Raw genomic sequence first — 27,032 nt, forward strand, 5'->3', positions numbered from 1 at the left:
CTCCACGGCATCCTTCCTCCTTTAATTCCACTTTCTTGGAATTCCTCAAATCTTAATACCACCAGATCTACCCAAAAATCGAAATTATCCTTCCCCTCATTAAAAGGCATTTCCCACCCAGGAAAACTGGGGACTTCCCTCTCCTTCAGATTCATCGAGCTGTGGAACAACCTTACCTCCCCTCTTCTAAACCTGAGTGCTCTTCAACCCTTCCGTAAACATCTGAAAACCTGGCTCTTCTCCAAAACCTAACACTCCCCCCTCTTCTGACATCCTAGCCCTCTAACATTCTTCTCCCCTCTGATCTTCAACTAGCCCTTCCATGGAGTTCCTTTCTCATTACAATTCCTGTAAACCATGCCGAGCTCCACAATTATGGAGATGGTGCGGTATACAAACCCAAGGTTTAGTTTAGTTTAATTTGCCTTATCTTGGCCAACCTCTCAGTGCTTAAGAGTCTGAATACCAAAGATTATTTTCTGAAGATTACAAACAAAACAAATTCACACTATAGTTATTGACTACGAATAAAATAAACAGGACCATAAAGGCAAAAGCCCCCAACCTCTCACCTCTTCATGTCAACATCAGATGAGAGGACAGTGGGGGGCAAATCAATTGTGCAAACCAAAGTCTCTTGGGGGAGGGGGGGGGGTGGTTCAGTCAGCTATACGTCAAAACCGTTGACATGAATCAGCTCAAAACATCTGAATCTTCTGTAAACTCCTAGAAATATGTGGCACAATGTCAAAACTCATTTTGGCAATTCAACTCAGCTGTCCGCAGAGATTTAAAGAGATTTTAACATCCAAGGGAAGAATGGCAGCTTGGCCAATTATTTGTAGTGCTGTGAAGCTCCTCACTGCTTTTACTGTCAGCAGGCTAATTAACAAACTGCACTTTGGAAACCAGGAATCTTACACAGAATATAGTTTTAAATAAACTATAACTTGCACTGCCAACTGTGAACAAAAACTGGACACCTAATGTAAATCACCTTGAACGACCAATGAAAAAGGAATGAGTTAAATATAAATAAACATAAAATACAGGCATTGCCTTTCTTTATCACATAATTTTGTTTAAAGTTGGTGGCTGATTTGCCGTGTTATCTACTTTGACAAATCGTTTGTGCTGATCCAGGAGGGAAATCCCTTGCACAAAAGCAACTAATTATATTTTCTCTTGGGTCTAGATAAATCCTTGAATTTATGAGAATATAATAACTGCCTTCAAATTTCCTAATCAGAAGCTCTCCATCAAGACATGGCAAACAGCATTCCCTCTGGTCTCGAGGGACTAAAGGAAAGAAAATTTATTTCAATTTTTTTGGGGTATTTATATACCACTTATAGTATAAGTGGATTATATTCAGGTACTTAAGCATTTTTCCCTATCTGTCCTGGTGGGCTCACACTCTATCAAATTCAACACAACTTGTGAAAATGACTTTGTGGTCTATTGTGTGCCATGCAGGCCTCTAGGCCATTACATTTGAGGCTAAATGAACATCGGAGTGCTTTAAACAGACAGGTGATGCAAGCGCCTATGGTACAGCACTGCCGTATGAAAGCCCATGATTTTTTTTCAGTTACGCTAGTGGCTGGGCTGCAGCGAGCTATGTGCTATCAGTGCAGCTGCACAAGGAACCTGGGGCACTAAACTTGCAACCTTGTCCACTGGTTTCCTTTGCCAGCAGATTGGTAGAGAAGAAACTTTTTTTTTTTTTTTTTGGGGGGGGGGGGGTGATGGCCGGTATATCAAGCCTTAAATAAACTTGAAACTTACAGAGCATGTTCGTGGCTTGTGATACTCATACCTAATGGCACTGGTCCTACCAGTCATCCTGGACCTCTCTCATTCAGAGGTTGGATCAGCTCTGCCAGTCATCGTGGTCAATTGCCCACTCCTTGGTAGCAAGGAGAATGGGCTTTACTGGGTATTACCATTATGGACTCAGCCCACTGACTGTGAGGGGCGTTTAATAATTTATCTACTGAGGACATGGTGCGCTCAGAGTTCCTATGAGCGTTGGAGCAGTGAAGAGCATTCAGTGCACCGACCAGTGCTAAAAACCTCTTCTGCACTTTTATAAAAAGGGGGGAATTATCTTTATTGGAATTTTATGGAAAGGCTGCATTTGTAATTAATTGGTTTCTGATAGATATTGAATAAATATTTTTGATTGGAAATACATATATTTGTACAAATTCTTGATTTGGGATACCCTTTATTGGGCGGGGTTGCAGCCGCTCCTGCTTACTACCTCAGTAGGAAAGAAAAGAGTTTTCAAAAAAATTTTATTTTTCAATATCGTCCCCTGATAGCTCCATATGCTTCATCCACTTTTCCTGTAATGACTTTAACTCCTTTGAAAACAATTCTTCTGTTTGATCTTCAAACCAGGACGTCACAGCTTCCTTGACATCTTCATCACTTGAAAACCGTTGTCCACGGAGAGATTTTTTTCAAAACTTGGAACAGAAAATAATCCAAGTGAGCCAGGTCAGGACTGTAGGTCAGATAGTTCAGCTGCTGAAACCCATGTACTCATATGGCAGCTATGATTGGTGTGTGTGCACTGGCACATTGTCATGAAGAAGCACGTCTGCTGTGAGTTTTCCTTATCTTTTCTCTTTGATTGACTTCCACAAAGCGATCATTGTGATAGTGTAACTCTCCCCAGTTATGGTTATCTTGTGTGGCATGAACTCCAGAAGCAAAAGTCCTTCATCATCCCAGAAGACAGTTGACATGACTTTTTGCCTGTAGATTCTTCTGTCTTGAACTTTTTTGGGTTAGGGATGACTTGTGCTTCCACTGCATTGACTCCATTTTGGACTCAGGATCTCTGTGATAGACCCAAGACTCATCTCCAGTCACCAAATGATGGAAAAAAAAATTCACTTGGTCTTCATAGAGCATCTCCAAGTTCTCCTGACAGCACTGGAACCTTGAGGCCTTCTGACATGGCATCAGCATTCTTGGAATCCATCTTGCACTTACCTTGGACATGCCCATCTTTTCAAAATTTTCCAAACGGTACCTGCCAAGATGTCCATTTCTTCAGCTATTTGGGAAACCTTAATTTGTTTGTCTGACAAAATTAAATCCTCGACTTTCTTGCACATTTCTGTGGAAGTTGCTTCCACAGGCCGTCCAGTGTAAGGGTCATCTTCAATGGACTCTCTACCCCACTTAAACTTCTTGCCCCAAAATTTTACCATAAACTGCAGTCATGCTTTCATGGATCTCCTTTAGCTTTTCCCTTCTTTTATGAGAAATTTTATCACTGAATGGTGCTCTAAATCTAGAAGTTTATTACTTGATTTGCACAAGGACTTTCTTGACATCCTGGGTCTTGGAATGTTAGACTTGCACTGAGCCACAACCTTGAGACATGTTACAACATGCACAGACTTTGTTTCAACATGCTTGTTACTTTCTTTCATACTCAGGTAGATAAATTATTGAATGTCTCTCGTAGTCCTCTACCAGCTCTGGCAGGATGATTTCCATTTATTCCAGTTCCATCCCTTTGAGAACCAGTGGGATGGGTTGTCTTGCACCTCAGTTATTCAATCCATATTTACATTTATTGCAAAATTGTATGTATTATTATTATTAAATATATGAAAGCGGTTAACATACATAGAGTACGATTAAAGACAACATCAAAGATACAAAAACCAGCCACATTCTTTATGATGTTATCAAGACCATCTTCTGTAGGTTAGCTGACAGACATATCCATTACATTTCCTCAAATCTGACTCTTATCAGAGCACAGGAGGAAGAGATAGACTTCCTCTGGACAAAAAATTGCATCATTGATTTTATGCTAAAAGGTGTTAATAGCGACAACAAAAAGTAGCTTTGATACCAAATTATTATTTCTTTATGGATGTGAAATTCTAGACTCTCAGAAGATTTATGCTTGTGTTTATTCATAGAAACACAGAAACCTGATGGCAGATAAAGGCCAAATGGCCCATCCAGTCTGCCCATCCACAGTAACCATTATCTCTTTCTCTCTGTAAGAAATCCCACATAGATCCCAGGCTTTCTTGAAATCAGTCTCTGTCTCCACCACCTCTACCAGGAGACTGTTCCACGCATCTACCACTCTTTCTGTAAAAAATGTTACTGGTCAACAAACATCAAGAGCCCTTAGGATAAGACACCCACAATCTGCCAACACAAGTCAAATTTTGGAACTTTTAGAAAGTGTAAGAGCAAAACTGAGTTACAGGCAAGGACGTATGCTACATCCCCTTAACAGTACTTAAGAACTATTGATTTCAGTGAAACTAAATACATGACTCAGAGGAAAGAAGCCTGACAATTAATCAGAAAGTCATGCTTTCAATCCTGAGCCTGGTCTTGACAAAGAGAACAAGGACATGAACTCCATACTGGGAGTATTCATACCTGCAATATAAGGGGAATTTTATAACAGGGCTCCTAGAGCTGAAAGATGCCCATTTCATGAAGATACCTGGGCACTTACGTGTCTTTATAAAATAGTAGCACAGATCCTGCAGAAATAATGGGTGCTGACATTTGCGTCTATGCAGAAAGCCTCAGTATTAGAATGCAAAGTGTGCACACACAGAGGGATATAATCAAAACATACATCTAAGACTAATTGGGACATATAGTGCTAGATGCCCAAAGTTGGCAGTGGGAAAATGCCCATTCTCAAAAAATATGTCTAAAATGGTTTTTTGTTTTAAATAGTCTATCTGGACATCCAAGCTATTGTTTGTCCAGACCGCCAGTACGTCTATCTTTATACCACATTCTTGACCAAAATTTTGTCCAAGTCCCAAACGCCCAGAACAAGACCATTTGGACATGGGAAGGGATATCATTGAGATGGACTGGCCACCCAGACATGGCAACAGAGCAATGGGGCACCTTACAGGGCAATGCTGTGAATTTACCAGAACTCCCTTATAGGATATAGTAAGCCCCCCAAACTCAATAGTCCTTATGGCTGCAGGTGGGTCTGGGGATAGGGGGTTAGTGGGCTCACATATTCCACCATGTATGTAGTGGCTAATGGGCCTGGGTCCTCCTCTCTATGGTTCACTAGCCCCCCCCAGGCTATTTAAGAGACCTGTGTTCAGCTCTACTAGATTTCCTACACTAGGTGCTGATGTTCTGGAGATAGTTATGTACATTTTTATTCTGATCTTTGCGAGGGTATGAGGGGTCAGTGAACACTGGGGGAGTATGTGTGGGTCTTTACTTTGTATCTGCAGTGGTTATCTGATCACTTTGGATACCTTTTGGGCATTTATAAGTTCCATCCAGGAAGTCTCGTAAAACCTTCGATTATCCCTGCAGGATGACTATGTCTAGGTCAGCACACATCCCACCCACATCCCATCCTAACCACTCTTCCAGATACGCCCCTTTTAGTTCTGGGCACACAGCAGCTTTCAGAGGCCTAAAAAGTCCCTGGATACATTAAAAAAAATAGGTTTGATTATTATCAGCACTTGGACGACCTGTCTTTTAGGTCGTCCAAGTGCCGACTTGGGCAGGTTTTTAGATGTGTTTAAGTTTTGATTACGAGCCCCATGGTTTATAAAATACACATATAAACTGCAACAACTCCCAGGAGCAAGGCCAGAGAGCAGATTTTGGGTGGACCTAAGGCAGTGGTCTCCAACTCAAACCCTTTGCAGGGCCACATTTTGGATTTGTAGGTACTTGGAGGGCCTCAGAAAATATAGTTAATGTCTTTATAGTTTATAAATCTTTCCTTTTGGCTAAGTCTTAATAATAATATTGTCATTTATAGCTAAAGAGACATATGATAAAGAAACTGTTTTATTTTACTTTTGTGATTATGATAAACATACCGAGGGCCTCAAAATAGTACCTGGCGGGCCGCATGTGGCCCCCGGGCCGTGAGTTTGAGACCACTGACCTAAGGGAAAATGGGTGGGCATTAAGGGGCTGGTTCTATTTACAGCTCTTAACGTTTTGGTGTTGCTCAGCATGGCTGTTAATCAACCACTAGGCGACATTTCCAGAATCACACCTAGTGGCACATATGCAGGCTTAAGCATCGCTAGGCATTCTAGTGGAAGGTGCCGGTATATTAGGACAATGATTTCCTGGCCTAATTTACCAGTGCCTATCACAGATACCAAAGTTATACCATGCCTATTCTCTGCTCCCTAACCATGTTTACTTTTTAGTAGGTACCTTGTGGAATTCCACACACAACTTTTTAAAATTTTTTAAAATTAGTTTTTAAACACTGGGTAAGCACTGTTTTATCGTGTTGGTTTATTGTATGTTCTTCTACAAAATTAATAAAAATCATTTAAACATAAATTAGTTTTTAATGGCAAGGTTAATTACCACACCAATTAATTAAAAAAAACAAACAACTAAATTGCATGTGGATTTTGGCTAGGCGTCACTGATAAGGCCACCTAGCGGCACCTAACCCAGGCATGTTTCATGCGCACTTGTTAAAAGCCAACATTTCTTCTTGAGCGCGTGTATGATACCCTTGTCTTGTGTGTTTCTGGTTGTGGGTCTTGATTAAATTTTACATTAAAAACAAATTATAAGATTTACCTGAATTATAGTAGTTTTTTGGAGAGAAAGGCATGTTTTATGCGCGATTGATAAAAGTCGACGTTACTTCTTCCCTCCTCTCCCCTCCCATTCGTTCAATAGCTCTTATATGCCTATGACTGACACACCGCTTACGGCTTATATGGCGTCACTGATGCTTTACAGCAGGGAAGATTCACAAAGCATGACGGGATTTGTCCTGCGATTCCAGAATTCAAATGCTCGTGGTTTAGAATTGTTTCTGAGCCACTTGTATTTTGTGTTAAAATATGGATGGTGCTGACTGCGCTGCTTTCCAGGGACATGTGCACATTCACGTCTCTTTCCTTGTATATTCTGCGCATGTGCCAATCACTAGCACCAGCGATCTGACGCATGTAAATTTAGCAAATCTTCCCTGCTATCCGCTGATATCATTTGCATGCGCGATTTTTGGAGAATGTCTCGTATTTTTAAAATTTGCTATCAAAGCGGCTGCGTTAGCAGACTGTCGCTTTTTAACGCAGTTTCCTGAGAATCTTGCCCTCAGTGTCTTACTGTCACTATCTTAAATAGCTACAACCCACCTGGAGGGAGGTAACTGGGATCCCCCTGCTGACCCAGAAGGCTGACATTGTAGGGAAGCCTTCCAGGTCGGCTATGGCGGAGGCCGGTGGGCAGGAAAGAGGGAATGGGATCCCCAGTGGCCATTAAGCAGGAAGGGGTCAGGAGACCTGTACAGTGCGTACTCTCAAAAAGTGGCTCGCATACCCCTAAGGGTACATGTACTGCGTGTTGAGAACCTCTGACTTAGAGTACAGACACCTATGTTTATGCAACAGAAACTGTCATACGGATCACTTGCAGCAGTTCTGCTGTTACAAAATTGTTCCTTTTGGGTGTGGCCTTTTTACATGTGCCATGTAGGGTATGATATCTAGCAGGTATTGTAGTGTGTCCACTTCCCCTTTGTCCTTCAGGTGGTCTTTTTAAACTTGAGACTTTAGTACTTTTAGTGGCCTATTAAGGTTCCAAAGAATCAGGCGCACGGCACTGAGGAAATTTGGAACTCCAGTGAGTAATTGCCTCACACTAGGCAGAGTTGAATATCGTGTTGCATGTTCTTTCTAGTCTATGTAAACAAATATGCAGAAAAAAAACCAAGAACTAGCAAGAAGGGGTAGTGTAAAAACAAACAAACCCTTTATTATGAATTATCCATTTCTTGGCAATTACTAAGCAACAATGTGCTTTTCATAGAAGGCAAACGAGACCCAGCTAAATCAAAGAGGAACTCATACCCAAATCACAATAGAAGTCAAAATACTGTTTATTTGTTTAATATGTTTGAGTAGTTTTGCTAAAATCCAGGATGCACTATCAAAGGAACGCAAGCATATGGGTCAGTTTGTTCTGATAAAGGTGGTGCATAAATGCTTCCAAAATTTTGCTGTTTTGCTTCTGCTTCTGTATTGAGTGGGTTGCACAACATAGTACCCTATGTACATTAACACAAACACTCTACTATTGTTCTGTACTTTTAGACGTAAGGCTGCAGGAACAAACGTTGGGTGTCTCTATAGAGTTAACCTCCTGAGTAAAAGAAAATAGAAGCCAGATAAAGAGATTGATCTGATGCAAGAGAAGGACCTACTTTCCAAAGTATATATCTCATGTCCATAGCAACCCTCAAAGCTTTCATGAAATATTTTGGTCTTACTTGCTCTAACCTACTGTCAATCCTACCATTATTACTTAGAACACTATCCCTATGTTTTCATTTCATGGTTAGCAGTACAGTGTGTGACTGGAAGAGGTGCAGAAAAGAGAAAAGGAAGACAAAAATCTGTTGGCTACAGATACTTTGCACAGTCAGTGACTGAAATGTATGTGTAATCCCAAAGCTTCTTATCCCCTTCAGGGATGAACACGCCAGCACCTGGAATCAGGGTTCGGAGCGTTGCACTGCTAAAGTGTGAAAGGCTGGGTTCAAAACAGTTGCTCCCTGAACTCTGACCCACAGAATTTACCAGAAAGCAGACAATGTTCAACAACAAACAGAACCTATACTATAAAACAAGCAATAATTGTATGTTTGTATGTATGTAGGTAAATTTTATCTTGAAAAAGGCCCTAAGAATTTTAATGAAATGGGGTGAATCTAGGGATTTCCGGTACAAAAAAGAGATTTAGCTTGGTCTGGAGTATGGCAAAATTCATCTATGGTGTAATTTGGGGGATTTTTTTGATGTTCCCACCTTCTCCTGCAGCCCATTGGTCAGATATTCCTAACAAAGCTTAGAAGCTTAGCAGGGAAAAGAAGGAATGAAGGTTGCTAAGGCACTGTCTCTATAGCTTCTGCTTCCACCTCCACTTGCAGCCCACTGGTCAGTTTAGCCAACCAATAGGCTGCAGGGAACAGGAGGCACGAAGCTTGCTAAGGCAGTTGCTCTGTAGCTACTGCCCACACTTCCCTTGCAGGCCATTGGTCACAGATTGCTAAAGATGCTTAAAGGCAGTGTCTCTGTAGCTATTGCTCCTACAGCCCATTGGTCAGACATTGCTAAGGATGCTGACAGACTAAATTCCTTCTTTGCGTCTATCTTTACGAAGGAGGACACCACAACAATACCAGAAGTAGTGAAAGTGTTCAAAGGAGTAATAGAGGACAGCCTCACTACAGTTGAGGTGGACTTGGACCAGATATACTATCAGATTGACAGACTTAAAGGTGACAAATCCCCTGGACCTGATGGAACTGAAGGTTGAAAACGGAGAGCTATTACAAAAACTTGCCAACCTGTCAATTAGAACTGGTCAGATACCGGAGATTGGAGGATAGCGAACGTCACGCCAATTTTCAAACAGGGGTCAAGAAGAGAACCGGGCAACTATAGACCTGTGAGTCTTATGTCTGTCCCTGGAAAGATGGTTGAAGCACTGATTAAAGATAGCATAGTCCGGCACTTGGACACACATGGCCTGATGGGATCCAGTCAACACAGCTTCAGGGAGGGGAAATCATGTTTGACAAATTTACTCCAATTTTTTGAAACCGTGAACAAACATATTGATAATGGAGAACCAGTGGACATAATATACTTGGACTTCCAAAAAGCGTTTGATAAAGTTCCACATGAAAGACTTCTCAGGAAACTACAAGGCCATGGAATAGAGGAGGATGTACTAATATGGATAGGCAAATGGGTAGAGAACAGGAAACAGAGAGAGGGCATAAATGGGAGACTGGGAGAATGTGACTAGCGGTGTGCCTCAGGGCTCGGTACTTGGGCCCATCTTGTTTAATATTTTCATAAATGACCTAGAAGAAGGAACATCCAGTGGGATCATCAAGTTTGCCGACACAAAGCTATGCCGGGCAATCAGATCACAGCAAGACAGCGAGGTACTCCAGAGTGACTTGTGTCAGTTAGAGAAATGGGCGGAGAAATGGCAAATGAAGTTTAATGTGGAAAAGTGCAAAGTAATGCATTTAGGCAGTAAGAATAAGGAATACGAGTATAGAATGACTGGGTACAACTTTGGGCAAGAGTGAACAAGAAAAGGACCTGGGTGTAATGATAGATAGGACCCTGAAACAGTCGGCACAATGCGCGGCAGTGGCAAAGAAAGCAAATAGAATGTTAGGTATGATAAAGAAGGGAATCACGAGTAGGTTGGAGAGAGTTGTAATGCCACTCTATAGGGCAATGGTCAGACCACACTTGGAATACTGCGTCCAACATTGGTCTCCCAACCTAAAGAAGGATATAAAAATGCTGGAAAGGGTGCAGAGACGAGCAACGAAGCTAATAACTGGTATGGAGAACTTGGAATACAAGGAACGACTCAAGAAACTGGGACTGTTCTCCCTTGAGAAGAGGATACTGAAAGGCATCAACAAAATAGAGCAGGAAAATAAATTATTTACCTTGTCAAGTGTGACATGGACAAGAGGACATGGACTGAAGCTGAGGGGGGACAAGACCAGGACAAATGTCAGGAAGTTCTGCTTCACGCAGCGAGTGGTGGACGCCTGGAATGCTCTCCCAGAGGAGGTTATTATTGAATCCATCGTTCTAGGATTCAAAAGCAAATTAGATGCACATCTCCTTACAAGAGGCATAGAGGGATACGAGTGGCTAAAACTACATCAGGTTTGCACCTGACTGGGCCTCCGCGCGTGCGGATCGCTGGATTCGATGGACCTTGGGTCTGATCCGGTGACGGCAGTTCTTATGTTCTTATGCTGTCAGTCAATAGACTGAAGGGAAAAGCAGGACTGAAGGCTGCTAAGGCACTGTCTCTGTACCTACTGCTCCCGCCTCTACCTACAGCCCTTTGGTCACACATTGCTAAGGAAGCTAAGCCAGTCAATAGGCTGCAGGGAAAAGCAGGACTGAAGGTTACTAAGGCAATGTCTCTGTGACAAGCAGAGGGAAGTGATATGAAATGTAAAAGGGAGAACACAGTTGAACTTAAAGCAAGCTGGAGGAGACATGGAAAGTGATACAAAGACAATTGCAGTCCATTGGTCAGATATTCTTAAGGAAGCTTAGCCAGTCAATAGGCTGCAGTCAAAGCAGGACCGAAGGTTGCTAAGGCACAGTCTCTGTATTTACTGCTCCCGCCACTCCCTGCAGCGCAGTGGTCAAACATTCCTAACGAAGCTTAGAAACTTAGTCAGCCAATAGTCTGCATGGAAAAGCAGGACTGAAGGTTGCTAAGGCACTGTTTCTGTAGCTACTGCTCCCATCTCCCCTTGCAGCCCATTGGTCAGACATTGCTGAAGAAGCTTAAAGGCAGTTTCTCGGTAGCGTTCCAGTTTTCTACCACTCTCTGAGTGAAGAACTTCCTTACGTTTGTACGGAATCTATCCCCTTTTAACTTTAGAGAGTGCCCTCTCGTTCTCTCTACCTTGGAGAGGGTGAACAACCTGTCTTTATCTACTAAGTCTATTCCCTTCATTATCTTGAATGTTTCAATCATGTCTCCTCTTTTCAAGGGAGAAGAGGCCCAGTTTCTCTAATCTCTCACTATACGGCAACTCCTCCAGCCCCTTAACCATTTTAGTCATTCTTCTCTGGACCCTTTTGAGTAATACTGTGTCCTTCTTCATGTACTCCGAGCGAAGCTGTCCTCCAGGTACTTTACTTATTAACTATACTGTACACTGTAGCATTCAAAGGTATTTACAAGGAAAAGAAACAATCACGTTGATCATTAAGCAGACATTAACAAAGAACATTCAAATTAATATCACACATCATAAAACTCTAGCATTAAAGAGATAATATACAACTGCAATCATGTCCTAAGTCAAATTATCCAGCTACACAGAGCTGGCAGTGAAAAGGGAATGAAAAAATAATGGATAAAACACACTGCATGAAGTTGAAAAGTCCAGTTGATGGCCTCAGTAACATTTTGGGAAAGTTTTCCCTATGCAGTGCCTTGAGCTCTTTTATGGTAGTTAAATCTTTACTGGGAGTAAGAAACCTTACAGCCATGTGGCCTGTGTGTGCTGTGCTGGACTCTATCTTAATAAAGTTCTGCAGGGACAGAATCCCTTCCTGGGTTGACTTGTTCACAAACTCAATTTCTTCCCACTCTCAAGCAGTGAATGAAATGTGTATAGTTAACCTCTGGTTAATGGTGGGTTTGGGGTTTTTTTGTTGTTGTTGTTTGCTTTCCTTTTGATGTCCCTCTGTTTCTGCTCTAGCTTGGAACTCAGAGAAGCTTTTAACAGAAAGGAAGGCAATTTCCTTTCAGCTTTTTGTTGTGGAAATCCTTCTGATTGAGAGTCTGTGGATTGCCTTAGCCCAGCCTCACCATCTCTAGTCTGTTTTGATTCCTTTTTAACTCTCAAATAGAGGCTGACTGGATTTTGAGTTCACTTTTTAGTTATGGTGCCAAAACCAGCCCAAAATCCTTTTTCCGCCCAGTTTCAGTCAAAAGGTTATTTTAATTTTCAATAACACCCACAAAGAAGTGTAAACGCCTGCAGAAATGGGACAAATACTTCTTGATTTCAAATGGAAGGCCCGACACTGCCAGTGTTTCGGCTCTTGGACTGCTTCAGGGGTCTTTTTAATTACCATGCTATTTTCTTTTATGGAATTGCTCGTCCCAATTTCAGATTAAACTGCTTCCAGCGACTGGCGGCAACGAATGCTCCCCGCAGTCTCTGTTCAACAAATGCTTTTTTTTTTTTTCTTTTTTGAAAGTAGCATTTGTTGAACAGAGACTGCACGGACCATTCGTTGCCAAGGCTGTTGAGAACTTCCCAAAGTGAATGAAGGTCTAGGTTAAAGCTGGGGGTGGACACTATGAACATTCACGACTGCAAAATTCTGACACATTGCTAATTGCATTGGAATGATGTTTATTTTATTTTGTTTTGTTTTAGCTCAAACATTTTTAACATGCAAAAAACATGAGGTAGTAACATTAAATGTCAGCAACATCAACATTACATCATTTGAATAGCCATACTGGGTCAGACCAATGGTTCATCTAGCCCAGTCTATTCTTTACGCAGTGGTCAATCCAGGTCACAAGTACCTAGCAGAAACCCAAATAGTAGCAATGTTTCATGCTACTGATCCCAAATCAAGCAGAGGCTCCCTCCCTCGTCTGTCTCAATTGCAAACTATGGGCCTTTCACAATTTGCCCAACCTTTCCAAACCTTTCCCAACTTGCCCAAACCTTTTTTTAAACCTAGATATGCTAACCAATGTTACCATATCCTCTGGTGATGAGTTCCAGAGCTTAACTATTCATTGATGAAAGAAATATTTCTTCCTATTTGTTTTAAAGGTATTTCCATGTAACTTCATCGAGTGTCCTTTAGTCTCTGTAATTATGATAAATAAATGTAAGAGGTCTGCAAACGTTCCTCTCTGGAGTCTTTGTCTAGACTGTTGCTGCTGGGAACATCCAAGGAATTAATCTCCCCTGGCCTTTGATACATCTCTCAGCCCAGGCCTTTGACAGCTTCCCCTGAAACCTGCAGTGGGTAGATCTCTCAACCTGGATAGAGGAGCCTTGTTGGCAGCGCTCAATCATGCAGCTTCCGGTCTTGACAAAGTCTTGTCACCCGGGAGCATGTTTCAGAGTTATGTGTTACCTGATTTAGACTACTGCAATGCTTTTTATTGTGGTCTCCCACTACAAAGAAATTCAAACTGCTTTGTCACCTCTTTCTCTCCAACTACCACTGAAATGTTTTCATGTTTCCCTTATATATACTGATTTTGCCAACATTTGCTTATTTCTGATCTAAGGAAGATGGGTTTACCTTCGAAAGCCAAACATAAACTACATTAACCTCCACCTCTCACCCCCCTTTTACAAATCCACACTGGAAATGGACTGTGACATCATACTGAGAAGATTTTTTCAGAATATTTTCCTTTTTGTGGACTGAACATTCATATTTTTCCAGGTGTGGTTTATGCTACTCAAAAGAAAAGGCAACAGTTTCTTGTGTTACATCCTAAAGTGCTCTACAGAAGGATTACTTTGTTCCTAAAATATCCATGCAATTATGTAGTTAAATATAAAGATTCCAAGTTTGTTTTCTTTGATCCGTTACATCTAGATAAAATGCCTCCATAGACATTTTCCCCCTTATTATGCTGAATTGATACTCATACTTCTACATATTATTCATTCTCATCTGAACAGAATGCTGTCATGTCTTCTTGGTTTTTTAACTGGTATCTCTTAGCTTAGCTCCTGGATGTGCTGCTCACCCTCCCCCCATCCCCGGAGTTATGGACTTTGTTAAATGGAAACCTTATGGATAATGCTTCTTGTGTTTCATTATTTTCTGTGAATTATACTTATGGTATTCCACTTTTTCTCAGTAAGAGGATTCTTGTATGTATGATAATTAAAATTTCAATAAATAAGAATATAAAAAAGAATTACCATATTTGTGGAGTTATGATGTCAGCTGTCACTCCGAATATGGTGCAAAGTCAGCTATGTAAAAAGCACTATGACTTTTAGTTTAAGTTTTCATTACATGTGGTCCATGTGGGTGAAGGCTATTTTGCTTGAAGGTAAAATACAGTCTTTCATTATTTAAATTATATTCTGGCTTGGATACTATGGATTTTGCATAGGAATGTAGAATGAAAGCTCTGACAATCCACAGCAGTGCTTATTGGTTCACATTCACACAACCAAAGTTGAGTCTTCACTTTTGACCAAAACAAGTGTTGAGTTTCGGTGGCAGTTTTGGTCGAAACTCAAAAAAGCAGTTTCAGTCAGCTTCTACTCTCAATTGACCTCCTCCAGTTGTATCGGCCATATCCCAGAATTCAAAATGCCTGATGGAAATTAACTCTGTCACTGCTGGTAGGAGCAAAGTGAGTCCAGCAACTTACCATGAGCTGGCGGCATGATTTAAAGGAATTCACTCCAGGTTTTGCCTGGCTGGGTTCAAGTCCCATAGCAAAGAATACTGCCTCCAATTCTGGTTTAACTCCAATTAGTGAAGGAAAACTCTAGATCTTGGTAAGATTAATATGTAATGTAATGTAATGTAATGTAATGTAATGTAATGTAATGTAATGTAATGTAATTTATTTCTTATATACCGCTACATCCGTTAGGTTCTAAGCGGTTTACAGAAAATATACATTAAGATTAGAAATAAGAAAGGTACTTGAAAAAAATACTATCTTATTATGAGCTCAAGGGGATGGGAGCCTCTTAAGCAAGTTCTTCACATATTTAACTGCTAAAAATACATCAAGCCTTCCTAGTTTGAAGCTTTCTATCAGAAGCCCCCCCCCCCTTTCTCTCTGCTGTACAGAAGAGGAGAACAGAACAGCAGCAGAAAGAGAATCGGGTGCTCTGGCTTATTTTGCACTGCACATGTCAGTAGCAATGTACACTCTTGACTGACATTCACCTGGACTAAAGCTTGTGTTTTGCTTGATTGAACTACTATTTGAATTCCAAGACTTCTCTGAGTCAATATTTAATATCAACTCTTCAATAATCAAACTTGTAAATAAAATTGGATACATCATAATAAGTAATCCCAACTGAACGCTCATAACGACCAATATAATTAAATAAGACTAGTGGGTTGTAAAAAAGATGATTAGTATAATTACAGAGGTTCTTGAGCTCCCGGCATTGCCAGCCCACAGGTAAACTACTAAGCTTGCATAATACATCATATCCTTTGGAAGTATTTTCTTTCAGGAGCTCTAAAGAATAGTGCCCATTATATACGATATTGAAAATGGAGTGCTCTACTGAGGGGACTAACGTATGTTGTTTTTTTTTACCACATCACAATTGCATTAGTCAGCCAGATAACTTTTGATATTGCTTATTCATTCTTTGAAAAAAGACTAATTGTTTTGGGCCACCTACTGAATCTTAGATGAGGAATAGAATAACTTCCTACACATTCACCTGGGGTAAATTATTGAATCTGTGAAAAGGTCTCAGATTGGAAATCTGGCCTACTGCTCTGACTTAAGCTATTTGACATCTTCCCCGGGGGTCGAATGAAACACTGCAAATTGAAGATATTTCACTTGAGGCTTAAAAAGTATGAGGGATTCACCTGTCGAATAAGTTCACCTGTCGAATAAGTGCAAGTATTGGTTCCACAAATGCAATTTTGATCTCTACAAATTTCTCATTTTCACTTACTTGCAACTCAGGCTCAATTGTACAATACATAAGAACACTGGAAGAATAGAGAAGATCAATAGCTTGAATTCAGCAACTGTTCAGCTGCTTTGCTTCAACTTTTTAAAAAAATTTATTTATTAACTTTTCATTATGAATCAAGCATAACTTGTACAGAAAGGACATTAAGCAATGAATAATAAAATAGAATTTACATAATAGAAGAAATCAAGTATAAGCTTAAATTTCAACTCAAGTCCTCAAAAAAGATCCAAAATGGGTAATAAGCGAGTGTTAAAGAAAATTACATATAGTAACACAAGTAATAAACTAGTTGGATGAGACTTGGGCATCCTTTACTTCAACATAGCACTCAGATCTCATCTTTCTCCAAGTGTGACGTTGAGAGAAATGTTGACAGTTGGGAAGGCTCAAAGAAAACAAATTTATGATATCGATAATGTATTACACATTTGCATGGATGGCGTAGGTAAAAAGTCGCCCCCAGAGCTGTAACACCAGGTTTCATCAGCAAGAATTCACGTCTCCTTCTCTGCGTATCTTTAGCCAAATCTGGGAACATCTGTATTTTAAGACCTAAGAATTCTTTTTGCTTGTTCTTAAAGAAAGTCTCAGCAACCAGTTTTTATCTGGTGTGAGAGCTACTGTTAGAAGTAAAGTTGCAGGAGGTCACCAATTCTTTATCAGACAGTTCTAACAGATTTGATATGTTAATTGAATCATGTCCCAGTTCCTGTTGTTGTCGATTTTGTGCCATATTTGGAAGATAATAAACCTGTGTAAATGGAGGTACTGACTCCTCAGGAACCTCCAATACTTCCAACATATAACGTTTCAACATTTCCCTAGAAGCTACTATAGAAGCCCTAGGGAAATTAATCAGTCTTAAGATTATTATTTCGGGAAAAGTTCTCCAATGCTTTCACCTTCCTTCTCAAGTTAATATTGTCCTTAATTAATGTCTCATTAATTCGCTTGGAGGTCTTTACTCTTGGTGGACAGTCTGTAAAGAAGTTTTAGAATCCTCTACTTCAGTCTTCAAATTTTTAATCTCAGTTTCTTGACCCTTAAGTTTCCCTTCCAACTGCTGTATCTGAGGATTTATAGATCTTGCCAAATTGGCAACAAGATTCCATAAAGAATCAAGTGTTACTTCCCGGGGGTTTTCAATTTGAAACAAATGTGAATTTAGTTCAGTTTGCTCACCCTCTGGCAGCATAGCTCGTCAAACGACCTGCTAGACTTGTCACCCCCCATTGCTGTTGCTATTACTTCCTCAGTCTCCATATTCAGACTCCTATGCACCGACAAAGAGTCCGTTGCCACACTCCCCTTCTCGTTCTCCTTAGCCTCCGGGAGGAGGTGAACTCCAACCTCCGGAAGTACCTCCACTCAAGGGGAGCTGGTAGATTGACGACATGGGGGAGGTGCTCTAACATCAGGATTCAGTGATGTTTCCAGTCCCATAGAGATCGCTGCGGTCTCGCCTCCACGAAGCATCTCCTGCAGGAAATTCACCGACGACAGCGGCATGCCCTTCATTCTCCTCATCAGCTCCTCAATGTTGCCGAAGACAGCCATCCCGGAGCGCTGCAAGGCTCCAGCAGCACTTCGTCCTCTCCTCTTCGGTATTACCAAGATTTCAGGTAATGGGATAGCGAAAAAGTTTAGTTTGAGGTGGCTTCCAAAGCATGTAGCTCAGCCAACATAGTGTGCAGCCATCTTGGATCCTAGCCAGCGTCACGAGTCTGCTTTGCTTCATCTAGTGCAACAGTATAAGGCAAAGTTTTTGATATCCTTATGGATTTGGCAATACAGCATATTTTGTCAGGATGGAAGGATTGTACTGTTCTGTCTTTTAATGCATGGTGGGCTGGGGTATGTCTTAAATGTAAATATGAAGAGATAGCTGCTGTAAATCGCTGTTGGTTCAACGATTTCAGAGAGTATGGACTCCTTTGGATAACTATTGTTTATTGTTTACTGTATAATTTTTATTTTGGATTCCTAAGTTGTTGTATATTACTGTACTTTTGAAGGGGGTGGTTTCTGTGTTGTCTTAAACCTAATAAAGATATTTCAAATAGAAATTCAGAAACTGTCCATCATGTTTGGGACTGTGGTATTTGGATTTAAAATGTAAAAGCTATAAAATGAATGATATTTTAATTACCAAAATAACAGCAATAGCTCTGCTCACCTACATGGAAGCTTCTTAAAAGTTTAGCCCTACAGATGTGCTCATTTAAAATTTGTGACACAGTGCACTCTGTATGAAAGCAGCTAGCAAATCTATTTATGTCTGGGGGCAGATTAGGGGTAAGTCGGTCTTATATAAAATTCATATAGGTATTGTGACACTGCCATGGACCTCATCCTTTGAACCATTTGCAAATATGTTCCAAGTAAAATATTAAAATAGTAGATGGCAGATAACAATCTGAATGATCCATTCAGTCTGCCCAACAGTCAAACTCATTATCAAGTCATGATTAAACTAACAAAGAATGTGGTATTGATCCAGGTCTTTCTTTACCATTTCTGTGACATAGGCTAAAAAAGTCTATTCAGCACTGTCCTTAAGTTTTAATTACTGGAGTTGCTGTCGAAGTCCACTTCAGTCTATCTTAATCAAGGGAACTCAGCGAAAGAAGATGTACGACGGCCTCCTAGCGACGCAGGCACCAAAACTGGACCCCTTTATCTCCAACTTGTTATCAACTACAAGTGACTTTAAATCATTCCAAAAAGAAATCAAAACCCTACTATTCAAAAAAACTATACAACCTCCCAACAACCCTAACAAGTAACCAACCCTAAACTCCTCTTCCCTACTAGTATTTCTCAATTCTCCTCCCTTCCCCAACTTCTCCCCTTTGCCTCCTCTATTAAACCTTCCCTTACAGTAATCCCCTGCATCTACTATGTAAACGTCCCCTAAATTGTAATTCCTTGCATCTTTTATGTAAGCATCCCCCAATTGTAACTTCCTAGAAAATCCCAGCTATCTTATACTATATCCCACTTAGAACTGTAAGCATCCCCTAAATTGTAACTTCCTGGAAATGTCCAGTTGTCTTATACTGTAATCCGCTTAGAACTACAAGGTAAAGGCGGAATATAAGTCACTAATGTAATGTAATGAATCAGGTTGAGCAGACTGGATGGACCATTCGGGTCTTTATCTGCCGTCATCTACTATGTATGTTACTATGTAATGTAATATACTGCTGAAGTCCGACTGGCACTGTCCTCTTATTCTAACTTCATGTCAAAGTTCTCTCCAGCTCATCCTAAACTGTCTTTACATATACAGGCCACAAGCCATAGAAGTCTGCCTGGCACTTGCCTTATTTCGCCATCCAAGCATTACTCGACACAACACACATGTGGTCAGTTAAGTTTTGTTCTTATACCATCTATTTTCTAATTAGAGATCCTCTGCGTTTATCCCACACCCTTTTGAATTCTGTCATCATTTTTGTCTCCACCACCTCCCTTTGGGAGGGCATTCCAGACATCGACTAGTCTCTCCATGAACAAATAATTTCCCGACATTACTCTGACGTCTACTACCCAGAAACTTCAATTCATGTCCTCTAGTTTAACTGTATCCCTTTCTTTGGAAAATATGTGTTTCTATATTTATATCTTTCAAGTATTTAAACATCTGTATCACATCTCCCCTATCCATCCTTTCCTCTACTGTATTTATATTAATGTCTTCCAGTCTCTTCTCATATGTCTTTTAGTATAAGCCCCATACCAGTTTTGTCACTTTCTTCTGAACCACAATCCAATCTTGTACAGGGGCATAGGCATCGCCTTTCTTCTACTGGTTATGCCTCTCTCTCTCTCTCTATGCAGTATCAATTTAAAAATCCTTTTAGCAAGTCATTTATTATCTGAAGTACTTCTCAACAAATTGAAAGGTTGATTATCTGAAACTCTTGTCCACCCTTAAGTACATAATTAGGGTTGCCAGATTTTCCAATCGGAAAATCCAACCCCCCTAGACCTGCCCCCCAGGTCCGCCCATTTCCGCCCATCCCTACCCTGTAACACCTTAATTCCGCCCCCAGTTCCGTTCTAGCCCCACCCCCCGCTCTTGTTGAGCAGGGAGGAAGTCCGCGCATATGCGGACTTCCTCCCTGCCTGACATGATTTGAGGAGGCTTTTCAAAACCCGGACAAAGTGCCAGGTTTTGAAAAGCCGTCCGGACCCCCGGAAACCCGGACTACAGTTTGCTTCTACAAACACTGTTTTCTCCATTGCTCATAGAGGGTGGTATGAAATGTTCCCTCTAAAGTGTGTTGCAGTCCTCCAAATTCATTGCTGCCAGTAGAGGGTACTGCTTCAATACTGTGTTTTCAATCACTAGAAACAGGCAAGTTCTGGTGAATTCCAGAGGACCTGCCTGTCCCTAGTGACTGAGAGACCAATATTGAAGCAGCACCACACAAGGCAGTTGGAGAACTCCCATATAGCTAAGAGGAAACATTGGTGGTTTTCACCAAGATAATACTTTTATTTTCTCAGGTGATGTTCCAGCACCACTCTGAGCATCTGAAGGAGTAAAATGCTTTCACTAGAGCTCCCTAACAAGCTTGGTGGCAGAAGAGATGTTAATTGTATATTATGTATGTTAACCTCTTCTGAGCTCTTTGGGGAGGAAGGGATAGAAAAATAAATAAAGACCTATACTATAGAGGTGGTTATATTCAAATTATGTTGTATACCTAATCCATGACAGTATGGTTCAATTTGTCTGACTTTTGAGCTAACCTAGCAGATACACCTCTATAAATAAAATCATTTTAAAGGAACCAAACCAAGAAGGGCTTCCGTGGTACTCTGAAGTCATTTTCTTCCCTGCACCTAGCTGTAACCAACAATATTATTTTAATGATCTACAACAGACCATGCTGCATAATTTCCTTGTGTAGTACAAAACTTCATTAAGGGATTGGGACTTGTATACCACCTTTTGTAGTTTTATAACCACACTCAAAAGCGGTTTACATTTTTTTTTCCTTATCCCACAATCTATCTAATCTACTTGGGGCAGTGGAGGATTAAGTGACTTGCCCAGGGTCAGAGGGAGAAGCATGGGGTTTGAACCCACAACCTCAGGGTGCTGAGGCTGTAACGCTAACCACTGTGCCACACTCTCCTCCTGCATTGTCTTGCTATTCTGCATTAAAACAGTAGCACAGTTAAAAATGTACTTAAAAATCCCACTGTTCACTAGTTTCTGAGATGAGAAATGAGACAAAACAAGGGGTAACCTAATTATCAGAGTAATGAACCAGGGTTCAAATTCATCTTCTATCAACATTCCTTGCAATCATAGGTAAATCACCTTATTTTCCATTGTCTCAGCCACCCACATATACTGTAAGATCTTTAAAAATGTAACTTATTCTTCCTAAATATTTTTATACTTAGTCTGACTGTTGGGTAGTGGTGCTAGAGAACCAAAGTGGTGCTAGAGAAATGATTAGTCTTATAATTACTATTATAAGTGCCTGTAAGTTAAAAAAATTTTTTAAACAAGATCATACATCAGGCATTGTTACTTACCTGAAGTTTTCCGGATACTCATTTATAGCCATATTGATAATATCCAATGCATGCTGATAGTATTTTTGGGATGAAAATAGGAGGGCCAGCAGATGAAGTGAATTCATATCATCTTTGCAGATTTCTAAAGCCTTTTGAAGGTGTTCTGTTGCATCAGGAATCTTGGGAGGGAAAAGACATTTTTCTCAGTGAACTTCATACCCACTTATTCTAAGATCCCAGGGAAGGGAAATGAAAATTGCAATACTTCCCTCTTTTCATTATCATCACTGCAGTAAAGGAATTTCTAGGAAAGGGGTGTGTTTTATACACCCTAAAAAAGATAACCAGGGGGTAGTCCCACAAAAGTATAAAAGCACAGGAAACAAACTTTTGTAGAGAAAAAGAAGCTGTAAAATAGAGGCCACTATATAAGTCTTCAAGGGGACAATTAGGAACAACATCAGAAAATAGCTTACAGAAAGGCTGGATGCTATATGGAATGGCTTCAAGCAGAAGCAGGGCAGAGACAGAAATGTAATGGAACTTAAGAAAATATGGGACTAGCACTGAAGATTCCTAGTGGTAAAGACAAGAAAGGTCTATGGCACTGTCCCAGGAAGGAAATGAAGCAGATTAGGGAGGGAATTCTATAAATGGCACCCAAAATTCAGAACTGGATAAAAATCAGCACCAAGCACGTTTCTTTTATAGATTCACACTTAGCATCAATTCCTGCACCTAACTAACTTTTAAGCACCAGATTTATGCCTGCTGAAACCTGGTGTAAATGCTGGTGTCCGAGTTAGATGTGCCGAGGCCATATTTTATAACTATGCATGCACCTTTTCGGAATGCTCCTGACATGCCATGGCCACACCCTCTTATGAGTTATAAGCTAATAGAGTTAGGCACCATGCCTTATATAAGCTGAAAAGTTCTCAGCCCAACCAACTTCCTAAATGTTGAGCGTTATTTTGCCACTTTAAGTTAAAAGAGCAATATTTTATTTTGCAAACTGCCAATCTGTAGAATCGTAATGCTACATTTTGACATTGTTTCAGATCATTCACTGAACTATGTCAATGAAAAGTGAGGAATTTTCAAGTGTGGAACCCCGAGCCGTCATGAAGTTCCTATTCCTGCAGAAGAAAACTCCAAAGGAAATCCATGAATGTATGATACAAACATTGAGTGACAAATGCCCATCATACTCCAGTGAAGAAGTGGTATGCTAACTTTCAGAGTGGAGATAGAGACCAAAGATGCAGCAAGATCTGGGAGGCCTCAAACAGTGTCAACTCCTGAAATTTGTTATATCACACAGTAACGTACAGTCAATTAAATATCCAATTTGCAAGTTCTTCCAGAATTAATCCAGGTACCTCTCCTCCCTTGTAACCAAAAAAACAAACAAACAAAAAAAAAAAACCCCAAACTGTTGTAACTTCACTGGAAATGTCCAGTTAGCTCTTTTGTAATCCGCCTTGAACTGCAAGGTATAGGCGGAATAGAAGTCCCTAATGTAATGTAAATTGTTGACCATGTCTATGACCTGATTTTGGCAAATATTGGCTACAACAATTGATGAGACACTATAGATATCCAGGGAATGTGTTGGATGTATAACCCACGAGCAGCTGGGTATGCAGAAGCTTGTCAGTCAAGTGGGTGCCCAAATGTTTGAATGCTGACGAGAAATGGCATTGAGTTGACACTTCCAAGTTGATTTTGCAGCATTTTTAGCGAGCTAGTGCCAACTTTTCAGAACGACTAGTTACTGCTGATAAAACATGGTTACACCTATGATCCTGAGATAAAACAGTCCATGCAATGGTGGTACTCATATTCTCCAAGGCTGAGGAAATTCAAGACCCAAAAGTTGCCAGGAAAGTTCATGGCCACAGTGTTTTGAGATCAGGAAGGTGTTGTAATGACCGACTATTTTCCAAGGGGCCAAACAATTAATGCAGAATACTACTTAACTTGCTGTGCCAATTAAAGGACGCATTAAAAGAAAAAAGGAGAGGGAAGTTGCAAAAAAGGAGCTCTCTTTTCCAAGTTTCCAAGTTTATTAGAAAAATTTGATTAATCGCCTATCACATTTTCTAGGCGATGTACAATTTCATAAGAAATCATTTGGGGTGACAAATCTGACAAACAATATTCAAAATGAGTTAAAAATAATAATTACAGACATTGCTATACATAATTTCTACATATAATTTCAAGGCAAAGGAGAGATTATTAAAGGATTACAATCAATATTAATTTAATTTAATTACATTTAAGGAAAAAACAATAGGAGGGGTAACAAATAAAATTTATATTTAATATATAAAGTAAAAAGTGAAAAGTAAAAAAGTTTTTAAAATATAAAATTTATTCATTAAAAGCATCATTAAAAAGAAAGCTCTTAAGTTTGGATTTAAATTTATCTAAGTTCCTTTCCTCTCGAAGAAATAGTGGGAGATCATTCCAAGATTGGGGAGCTGTTATTGAAAAAATGGTGTGACGCCTTGTATTGATAACTTTCAGTGAGGGCACTGCCAATAAGTGTTGATCCTGCGATCTTAACTGTCTCAAAGTACGATAAGGAATTAAAACTCTAAAAATAAAAGCGGGGGTTTTAAATAATAATGATTTAAATGTAAGTAGACATATTTTAAATAAGATTCGGTGTGCAACTGGGAGCCAATGTGCTTTTTTGAGAAGTGGAGAGACATGATCAAATTTTTTGGCTTTATAAATTATTTTAACAGAGGTGTTCTGAATAATTTGCAGACGTCTGATTTCTTTCTGCGATATACCTTTAAACAATGCACTACAATAATCAATTTTGGATATTACTAATGAATGAATTAAAATATTCAGAGATTTTGCACATAAAAATTTTGCCACTGAACGAATTTGACGGAGTCGGTAGAAAGTAGATTTGACCACATAACTTATGTGATCATGATACGTTAATTTATTATCGAATATCACTCCGAGAATCCTAATATTGTGAGCCATGTGCAAAGGAATGCCCTTAATGGAGATGGGAGAAAGTAGTCTAGGGCAATCCTTCCATGGAAAAAGCATAGTGTTCGTTTTATTAATATTCAAGGCAAAACAATGCACCAAGGCTCACAAGGCTGGAACTCACAAGGCTGGAAGGCTCACAAGGCTGGAAATACGATAGATGTTTTGATGCAGCTGGGATTTCAGAGTATAGACCATCAAACCTACTCACCAGATCTTGCTCCATCTGACTATTTTCTGTTTCCAAATCTTAAAAACAGTTTGAAAGGGCGACAATATTTGAGTGATTTGGAGGTGATTACAGAAGCGGAGCAGTATTTCAGTGACCAGACATTGGAGTATTTTTTGGAAGGGTTACAGAAACTTCAGATATGATGTGACAAGTGTGTTGAACTTAGGGGTGAATATGTGGAATAACTTGTATTTTTCATGGCTCCACTTACACTGGCTCTCATTTCATTACGCAGTTCAGTTTAAATGTGCTTGTATTGTTTGTAAAATTATTCATGGATTATTTGACTCTCTGATACCCTTAACCTTAAACTCTTCAAACAGTTTGGGTTGTAGAACTATTCATATACATAAGTTATCTTTTCCTTCGGTCAAAGGCTCTCGATCAACCGGCAAAATTGCTCGATCTTTTTCCTTCCTATTGACTACACTATGGAATGACCTTCCCATTCAGATACAATCATTGTATTTCTTTTCAGGTTTTCTATAAAAATTTTTAAAACTACGATGTTTCAAAGTTTTTTTAGAATGTAATTCTTAATGATCTATCTTAAAATCAATACATCTTTGTAAACCTTTTTTTATTGTAGACCGAGTTGAGCCCTATATCTTAAAAGGATGATCCAGTATATAAATCTAAGATTTAGATTAGTAACATAGTAGATGACGGCAGATAAAGACCCGAATGGTCCATCCAGTGTGCCCAACCTGATTCACTTTAAATTTTTTTTTTTTTTTCTTCTTAGCTATTTCTGGGCAAGAATCCAAAGCTTTACCCGGTACTGTGTTTGGGTTCCAACTGCCGAAATCTCTGTTAAGACAGATTCTCTGTTGGGCTGAGAAGTTTTTAGCGCACTGCTTTTTTCTGAGTGTTTAGTTAACTTCAACTGTCGAATTTATAATCATCCTACGTGATAAACAGACTTAATATTTTGCATGCAGCTCATTTTTGTTTTTGCAGTTTATCTGTATGAATATTATATTTATTTACTGAAAACCTATTGTACCGCTTTTAGCTCTTAAAGCAGGACAAGTGGTGTACAATTCTAAAACAAGATCCATAAGGAAACGAAATACAAAATTAAATAGGAAAGCATTATGTTGAATTGTTATTCCTGGAGGAATTCTGCACAACTGCAGAATTTGCGCAAAATTTGGCCAGTTGCTGGGATCAAAGAATATAAAATCAATAGAGCTCCTTACCACTTCCTTTCCCCCCCTCCCCCCCATTTCCTCCGAGGCATCTTCTTTTTTGTGCAGGAAAGGGCTCTCAGTTTGAGCCTTGTAGCACTTGTAGTCTCCTAGTGTTCTCCAGAGAACGAAAAGAGAGCTCAGCTGGAGAAACTACAGACGCCGCATGGATGTAAGTGAGAGCCCTGCGGAGCCTGAATCTAATCCAATCTGTGCACTTAAAAGGACACGCTGCAGAGAGAGGACAGCAGATAATAATAATAATAATAACTTTATTCTTCTATACCGCCATAGTCGTGAGACTTCTAGGCGGTTCACACTGAAGAGAGCTGGACAATCAGCGAGTTACAATGTGTTGAAGTCCGGGATACAGTATATAGAAACTTACAAAAAGCATATAGAATCTTACAAAAGGTCCAGGATATAGCGTAATCTTACAAGAGCATATAGAGTCTTACAAAAAGGCAGAGAGATACTGCATATGGAATCTTACAAAAGGCAGTGAAAATACAGAGTCTTAAAAAGGCAGCAGAATATAATGTTAGACATTTCAGATTTGAAAGCAGGAGTGGACATATGTAGTGTTAGGTGTAGATACTTTTTTAGGTGACAATTCTGTTGAATAAGGCAGTTTTTATGGCTTTTCTAAAGGCATTATATGTCAGTCTTGCTCCATTTATGTAGCTGTTTAACCAGTGTTGTTGTTTGTTAGCTTGGTACATAAAAGTTCTATCCAGGAAGGTTTTGTATTTGCAGC

General features: G+C 39.9%; 1 protein-coding gene across 2 annotated transcripts in view; it reads right to left on the bottom strand.

The window, feature by feature from the left end:
• The window catches only part of TTC7A (tetratricopeptide repeat domain 7A), a 351,234-nt gene that overhangs the window by 100,964 nt on the left and 223,238 nt on the right, over positions 1–27,032 (bottom strand). For both annotated transcript variants that reach the window (XM_033938375.1, XM_033938376.1), the window contains one exon: positions 21,851–22,011. In XM_033938375.1, the coding sequence (XP_033794266.1) occupies positions 21,851–22,011 (161 nt within the window). The remainder of the gene's footprint in view (positions 1–21,850; positions 22,012–27,032) is intronic.

This window comes from Geotrypetes seraphini, chromosome 3 (assembly GCF_902459505.1).
Source record: "Geotrypetes seraphini chromosome 3, aGeoSer1.1, whole genome shotgun sequence".
In the NCBI taxonomy this organism is placed as follows: Eukaryota; Metazoa; Chordata; class Amphibia; order Gymnophiona; family Dermophiidae; genus Geotrypetes; species Geotrypetes seraphini.